The 8,129-nt window shown below is 34.4% G+C and overlaps 2 protein-coding genes across 2 annotated transcripts; one reads left to right on the top strand and one right to left on the bottom strand.

The window, feature by feature from the left end:
- Positions 1–13: 13 nt before the first annotated feature.
- Positions 14–1,680, bottom strand: LOC124459284 (low-density lipoprotein receptor-related protein 8-like). Its single transcript, XM_047008776.1, has 5 exons — positions 1,364–1,680; positions 1,162–1,275; positions 781–903; positions 276–389; positions 14–207 (listed from the first exon to the last, which is right to left on the bottom strand). The coding sequence occupies exons 2-5, from the start codon at positions 1,247–1,249 to the stop codon at positions 35–37; spliced, it is 498 nt and encodes a 165-aa protein (XP_046864732.1). The 5' UTR covers positions 1,250–1,275; positions 1,364–1,680; the 3' UTR covers positions 14–34.
- A 5,495-nt stretch (positions 1,681–7,175) lies between these two features.
- Positions 7,176–8,117, top strand: LOC124459305 (uncharacterized protein C3H1.02c-like). Its single transcript, XM_047008794.1, has 5 exons — positions 7,176–7,285; positions 7,377–7,554; positions 7,628–7,677; positions 7,752–7,863; positions 7,995–8,117. Exons 1-5 carry the CDS (start codon positions 7,191–7,193, stop codon positions 8,115–8,117), a joined length of 558 nt encoding a protein of 185 aa, XP_046864750.1. The 5' UTR covers positions 7,176–7,190.
- The last annotated feature ends 12 nt before the right edge of the window (positions 8,118–8,129 follow it).

Here is an 8,129-nt window from a genome sequence, read left to right as displayed (position 1 = left end):
CAAATAAAACCACAATAAATATTCTTAGTGAGTTTTATATGAAAATGAACATGAAAAGATGAAATCTGTTATCATAAACAAATTCACCACAGTCAAATTCATCACTTCCATCATCACAATCTTTATAATTATCACATTTCCAAGATTCAATGATACATTTTTTACTGTCTTGGCACTTGAACTTGTTGTCAGAACAAGATATATTTGCTACAATAAAGGGACTGGTTACAAAATTATCACGTCACAACAGAGACACCAAACAAAAATGACTATACCACAATGTGAAGGTGATTCATCAGATCCATCTTTACAATCTTTGTAACCATCACAAATCATATATTTAAATTTACACTCTTTACCACAAGAAAACTTCTCTTGTGGACAAGAACCTAGAAAAGATATATCACAAATGCTACATAAAACACACGTATTTAGTCAACTCCAATGATTGCTTGGTGAAGAAACACCACAAAGATAAAATTAGTGCAAAAGTAAATTTCAAAGTAAAAATATAACATCAAGATGTGCAAAGGAGGAACACCTACTCACACACACAATACTGAAGTTTCATGTTTTAAAGATTGAAAATGTCAACAATCATTAATTAATTGGAACGCCTAGTATCAAGCCAAAAATGAAAGAAACTTAAAGTAATCACAAAGGTTCAAAATATGCCATAAAATTTTCGTTGTCAATATCCTTTAAGCGTCGATTTCCAGTCAGCTATCTTATCTGCACACACTGTTGACACACAAAATTACAAACTGTACAGTTGATTACCACAATTCATTTCATCGGAATGGTCAGAACAATCGTTTACACCGTCACACTCCCAATCTTTGGGCATGCACTTTCCATCGCTCTTACATTTAAACTGCACTTCGTCCGGTTTGCATGAGAAGTCTATATAAAGAACAAGTAACAATACTGTAATACAATATTTCGCATTTTATCAAAATACTACATTTGCCATAACAGCAGTAAAATAAAAGAATCTAGTAGAAAGATTTCGTTCGTTTGTAGTTATTAGGATTTAATACCATTTACAACTACTTAACACGACAACAAAATAACAAATCGGTTATAACAAAACAACAGTACATGTGAACTTATTCAACAACGTCAAAGCTGAATCTTTGTTTTGTTACGTTGTACACGCACCGTTTGCCTTTGACTTTAAAAAATAAACAGAAATGGCTAAATACACCAATAAATAGATTCCTTTGCTCCTTCTGTTTATCACCACCATATTAATAATTTTCAAGTGAATGCAATCTGTTCAATTAAAATAAAGAAATCCATGTTTTAGATTTTCGTCAGCAATCTAGTCCTATTATATCTATGTTACAAACGCTCCGGATACCTGGAATCAATATTGCAAGTGCCCAATGCGCATCTTTTAACCATAATCCTGATCGTAAACTTAGAGTACAAACACTAACAGTTAACTCGACTTGAAATATTTGTTTGTCCTAATTTCTTGCTTTTATGTCACGTGTCGTGACATAAGCATGTCATGTCACATTTCGTTCGTTTGTAGTTATTAGGATTTAATACCATTTACAACTACTTAACACGACAACAAAATAACAAATCGGTTATAACAAAACAACAGTATAAGCACGTCATAAGCATGTGTTCATGACATTGCGTTTGTAATTTTCAATACAATATGGCGCGAAACAATAAAACGATACGAAATCAATTATACTTTTATACCATATATGGTACAACAAAAGCACGTGAATCAAATTAGGACTTTTGATTGGGCGCTGGCCGGCAAGAACAGCTGTTACGTTTTCATTCATGCTTCGTGCAATATGAGTGATTGTGAGAAGTTAGCATTTGATTGGGTGATCAGTAAACGTTGGTCTACAATTTGAAATTTTGCACTAGGATGGGATGAAAAAAAGCCCTTTTAATTACAAGCAAATGATACAACTTTGTAACGAGCATTTGAAGCGGGCGTTTTTACGGATAAAATTGATACAATTAGATCTAAACTAACGTGCGTGGTATAAAATAAGGTGATTATTCACACTCCTTTTGGATTAAGATTGCATATTGCCATTGTCGAATACATCGGTTTTAAGGAAAATTGTAAATAAACCGAAGTTTTATAAAACTGAAATGTTATGAACAAGTTGTGGTATGTTTATGGCTATATAATGTCTTTGGAATTAAACTTTACCGTGCATACCGCATGGTAAGACGGCATGTTTAAATATTGATCACAAGACGGGAAATGATGAGGTTTTAATGTATATTTTGACAACTTTTGTTCCATAGAACAAAGTGCAACACTCAAAAATCTTATAACTAAAACAAAGATTATCATTTCTATATTTCGCTTGCTGAGTATCAAGGTTTTTCAGCGAAGTGTTTATGTTGAATGTCGATCACCTACCTATTGTGGTATTGTTTTAAATATGTGGATGAAAATATCAAATTTCCCCTGCTTGTTGTCAATAAGATATTGATTTTTTCATTAATATAGTTATTAATGTTTCAATAAAAACGTGAAGGTTTATTCGTTATCTCGCACTACGTACACTTATACTATAATGAACAAACACACGAATGAAAGATCAAACCGAAAGTTGGTGATGTTGTTTTTACACGGATAGCCTATTACAACTTTGCGTAGTTTTACTGGCCGATAGCTGTCGTCCTTACTAGAAATGAATGAGATGAATGATGATTAGTTCACTAATTATTTTCATTATTTTATAACACGAGTAGGTTTTTTTTTCACAAGAAAAGCTCAGAAATGGAAACTTAATTGGTAGCTACATTGTTTTGAAAGGTAGCTACATTGCTGCCGAAAGTCCACTTTAGTCCACATTGCTACCGAAAGTCCACTTTAGTCCACATTGCTACCTTAGCTTTAGTTCCCTTAGATATACAGCGAGTTATGAACTTCATAACTCGTGTGATGTTAAAATAAGCTATAAGCTATCCTATATATTCCAAGTGCTTATCAAAAGGAATCTTGTGTCAAAACTTTAGACTTTGTATGTATGGAAAACATTTCTTGGAGTTTGTTTGTCGATAGTAATTTGAAATTTAATGTTCAATTCCTATATTACGCATATAAAATAGGCAAACTGTGCTAAATATAGGATGAAGCACTCTTCTCTAGCGTGTTTATCAACCTGTAATTAAAGTAAGAGCCGTACATTTTTCTAGTTGAGTGTTTGGATGAAATTAATAAGTATTCGAATTCCCATTTCGATCTAATACTCTTATGAAGTTGCAATACCTGTATGTTGCTGCCGGATCATCGTCTGTTTCAAGCCATTTTCCTATCTGAAAGGAAAAACATAATTTAGTGAACATACTGTCTTTAGTCAAGCTCTCAACCCAGATACGAAACTAAAACGCTAATTGGGGAGGGGGGTGTATTTATATAATTAGTTATGCCCTGCTGATTGCTTTAGAAAGCTAATTTTCTTTCAATTACTTTCAATATATCAATATACACACTAACTTTAATTAACGTTATAATTTCGCCCCTGCTCAAACCACGGTGTTACTCACGTCATTAGCATTAGGTATGGTGGCTGATACGGCCAGGATTCTTATATTTGTTCCGAAAATTTCTTTTCGATGACAGATTCGACTTTCTGTAGTCTTGACCGTTTTCATTCTGCTTATTACTGCTTCCATTGTTGGTCCACGTGACTCGTCGTTCAGTAAATGCACCTGGTTATTTTTTTATATAAAAAAGATTGCAAGTTATTTGTTTGATGTACATGTACTGGTATACCATGTTTAGTAGCTACCATTATTATAAAGTTAGTCACAGCTAGAAACCTCGTCAACGAGAAATAATCGTACAGCTTGCACCAGAGCTTTGTCATACTGTCATACTGTCCACAAAACATCATTAATCATGTTTCATGAACAGCAACACATCATGAATGTGCATTATATATGCACATTCATGATGCATATATATAATTATCATATTGTATATACATATGGCACAATTAATAATATATAATTATCATATATATATATATATATATATATATATATATATATATATATATATATATATATATATATATATATATATATAAGTTTGAAAATTTGTAATCCAGGCATTGAATATATAAAAGATAAAACGTTTCTCCGGATTTTTAAATGATTTTTATTGAGCTTTCGACTCGTTGCTTCGAGCCTTCATCAGAATGAAAAATATTTATTTACACGTGCTTTTAGCTTGGAGACGTTTAGAGCGTCTAATTGGATTAGTGGGTGGATTAATGTGATTGGATGGGGTGAAATGCGTTGCCATGGGTTTTGATGTGTTGTTAATATGATTGGTGTTAGTAATATTAGAGTGTAGTGTTTTAGTTTTGGTGTTGTTTGTAGTTTTTTTGTCCTTTTTCTTTAGTTGTGAGTATATGATGGGTATGTCGATATGTCTGTTTACTGTGTCGTTGTCTTCACTGTACCAAGCTTCTTTAAATTCGCGTGCTTGTTTAGTCTGTGCGCGTCCGAGTACTTTAGTTTCTGTCCAGTCGAATGTGTGGTTGTTTCCGTGGGTATGTTCTGCCGGTAGTGAGTTCGGATCTCGTCGTTTTATGGCGTTTTTGTGTTCTGTGAGTCTTGTTTCAATTTTCTTAGATGTTTGTCCTATGTATTGCTTCGAACAGTCTTTGCATGGTATCATGTAGATCGCGTCAGTTGTATCATGAATTGTTGTTTTGTCTTTATGTTTGGTGAAATATGATTTGAGTTTTTGTGTAGGTTTGTGGGCGACGTTAATATTAAATGGTCGAAGAAGTCTGGCAGTCATTTCTGATGTTCCGTTTATGTATGGTAATGTGACGATTTTTACTGTTTCGTCTGGTTTTTTGTTGCTTTTGTCGGTTTGTGTTTTGTTTTGTATTTTGTATATAGTTTTGTTTATGAAGTTTCTAGGGTAGTTGTTTTTAATAAATGTGGAGTATAAGTAGTTGCGTTCTGTTTTTTGGCTTCTTCCGTATTATAATTTTGGCTTTATAACATTCTGTATCCATTAGTCAAAAATTCACCTTACACCATCCGAAATGCCACCACTTTCCTCGCCAGTATTGAAAACATTAAACTACGACCAGACGAAATCATGATATCCTACGACGTGACATCACTCTTCACATCCATACCACTAGACATTGCCAAACAAATTACAAACGAACTACTCACAAACGACAAAACTTGGCAAGCTACAACACACCTAGACAAAAATGACATCCTAGACTTACTCAACCTTTGCCTCTCCACTGAATTCACCTTCCAAAACACATACTACAGACAAATTTCAGGCACACCAATGGGATCACCACTATCCACCTTCCTCGCAGAAGCTGTCATGCAACACCTCGAAACACAATCAGTCACAAACAACACAAACATCAGACTATGGAAAAGATATGTCGACGACATCTTTGCCATAGTCAAGAAAGACAAAACTGAACAAATCCTACACACCATAAACAATACCACAAAGAACATTACCTTTACTAAAGACGAAGAACACGACAAACAACTTACCTTCCTCGACATCCTACTAACCAGAACAGATGACGGTACACTAAACACACAAGTATACCGCAAAACCACCCATACAGACCAAATACTCGATTTCAACAGCAATCACCCAACACAACACAAAATAAGCTGCATTCGAACACTTTTCAACAGGATAAACACTCATTGTAATACGGAAGAAGCCAAAAAAACAGAACGCAACTACTTATACTCCACATTTATTAAAACAACTACCCTAGAAACTTCATAAACAAAACTATATACAAAATACAAAACAAAACACAAACCGACAAAAGCAACAAAAACCGGACGAAACAGTAAAATCGTCACATTACCATACATAAACGGAACATCAGAAATGACTGCCAGACTTCTTCGACCATTTAATATTAACGTCGCCCACAAACCTACACAAAAACTCAAATCATATTTCACCAAACATAAAGACAAAACAACAATTCATGATACAACTGACGCGATCTACATGATACCATGCAAAGACTGTTCGAAGCAATACATAGGACAAACATCTAAGAAAATTGAAACAAGACTCACAGAACACAAAAACGCCATAAAACGACGAGATCCGAACTCACTACCGGCAGAACATACCCACGGAAACAACCACACATTCGACTGGACAGAAACTAAAGTACTCGGACGCGCACAGACTAAACAAGCACGCGAATTTAAAGAAGCTTGGTACAGTGAAGACAACGACACAGTAAACAGACATATCGACATACCCATCATATACTCACAACTAAAGAAAAAGGACAAAAAAACTACAAACAACACCAAAACTAAAACACTACATTCTAATATTATTAACACCAACCATATTAACAACACACCAAAACCCATGGCAACGCATTTCACTCCATCCAATCACATTAATCCACCCACTAATCCAATTAGACGCTCTAAACGTCTCCAAGCTAAAAGCACGTGTAGTTAAATATCCTCATTCTGATGAAGGCTCGAAGCAACGAGTCGAAAGCTCAATAAAAATCATTTAAAAATCCGGAGAAACTTTTATCTTTTATATAAACCTATATATTTATATATATATAACATATACTTACTTTCTTCAAGAAATCTTGGAGAAATGGACCATAAATGTTAATATTACGACAAAGTCGTTTGGACTCTCTTCACAAGGGAGAATTTAAGTGGCTATACGACAATATATTGATAATGTACACTCTATCGGGAATGATTTATGCAAATAGTTTTGATTTGGGTAATGCATTTCCATAAATCTGGGACTGACAGGAATCGTATTTTTCTACTTCATTTTTAATCTGAAATGTCTAAATGTCCAAGAAACGTTGTTTTTTGGCATAACATTTATATATTTGGCGATTTATGTCCTATCAATTTTAGTCAATTCATCTTTTGAGCGTAACGTCAGTGAACAATGATTATGGAGACATTGTATTGTAGCACATTTATCAACTGCGTTAACTATTTCTTTTCTTGGTTCTTCTTGGCGGCGCTTCCAGCATTAACAAAAATATAGCAGTAGCATATAAATACTCTCAGTAATCTTTTTATTCGCCATATTTAAACTCTATCTTTTCCAGGTCATTACAGATTTGTTTTCATTACGTGAAGAATTAACTCGCCATAATAACATTCGTGTTCACATGGCCTGTAATGTAAATACTTTACCAGAGAAGGCGAGCGAGATATGGGAGACTGAATTCATTCCCAACTCTTGTCCATATAAAGCGCAACTACAGTGTGTATTACCAGAGGATACTTTTTTTAAATTCCGTTTAAATCACCATTTATCCATGTTGAATCCTATGTACCCATTATATTTGTATCAGGTTGGAGAATGTGCAAAATGTGCGCGTGTTTTTACGAGAAAATGTTGGAAGTAAAATCATCGGAGTTGGTTCTGTGGAATCATCATTTCTCATTCAATGCTGTCGTTGTATTCAAAGTTATACAGATCCAGATTTTCCCGCTATTTTAGTCTTCATTGAGTGTTTGACTGCTTTGGAGGTATGCTTTGGATGAAAAATTTATTGAGGTTTTTGCACGTTTTTATACATGGACTGGATGTTTTATTTTCGAGGGTCCAATGTGGCGTACTATCCGTGAGCTTGGACTCTCCTATCACTACAGGTACTATTCACTTCATCTGAAACTCTTATAGTCCTGCTGTGTACCTTATTGTTCGTCTTCATCTTTGTACCCAGTATGCATTGCGATCCTGAAGAAGGTCTGATGTACTTCATATTGAAAGTCCAAGCAATATTGTTCAAAGCAAGTCATCCAGTTAAAGCTTATGAGAAAGCCAAAGAGATTATGGTATATTGTGTTCATCATTCTAAACGTTGATATTCCCTTGTGCCGAACTTAACTAAATTGGACACATGGAAAGCATGAAGTTTACAAATGCAAGCAGTGAATAAATTGTCATGTTAATTTCCCATACTTAGGACGGATATGTCACTGGTGCTGTTTCATTTGAGATAGTCCAGTTAGAATCTGCGATCAGTAGCGTAATGTTTGAAGTCATATGTCAAGAATCAGTTGGCAATTTTGCTTATGAGGTGACGTAATGTTTTAACACG

The sequence above is a fragment of the Xenia sp. Carnegie-2017 genome, unplaced genomic scaffold (genome assembly GCF_021976095.1).
Source record: "Xenia sp. Carnegie-2017 unplaced genomic scaffold, XeniaSp_v1 HiC_scaffold_71, whole genome shotgun sequence".
NCBI lineage: Eukaryota > Metazoa > Cnidaria > Anthozoa > Malacalcyonacea > Xeniidae > Xenia > Xenia sp. Carnegie-2017.
This window is presented reverse-complemented; position numbering and strand designations above follow the sequence as displayed.

What these genes read in the sequence shown, in the direction of transcription:
- LOC124459284 (XM_047008776.1), bottom strand. Translation starts at nt 1,249, where the DNA reads ATGGTGGTGATAAACAGAAGGAGCAAAGGAATCTATTTATTGGTGTAT. An exon ending in TTCCGATGAAATGAATTGTG is followed by an intron (nt 390 to 780) that starts GTAATCAACTGT and finishes TATCTTTTCTAG; the next exon opens with GTTCTTGTCCACAAGAGAAG. An exon ending in TGAATCACCTTCACATTGTG is followed by an intron (nt 208 to 275) that starts GTATAGTCATTT and finishes CCTTTATTGTAG; the next exon opens with CAAATATATCTTGTTCTGAC.
- LOC124459305 (XM_047008794.1), top strand. Translation starts at nt 7,191, where the DNA reads ATGGCCTGTAATGTAAATACTTTACCAGAGAAGGCGAGCGAGATATGG. An exon ending in AGTGTTTGACTGCTTTGGAG is followed by an intron (nt 7,555 to 7,627) that starts GTATGCTTTGGA and finishes TTTATTTTCGAG; the next exon opens with GGTCCAATGTGGCGTACTAT. An exon ending in GGACTCTCCTATCACTACAG is followed by an intron (nt 7,678 to 7,751) that starts GTACTATTCACT and finishes CTTTGTACCCAG; the next exon opens with TATGCATTGCGATCCTGAAG.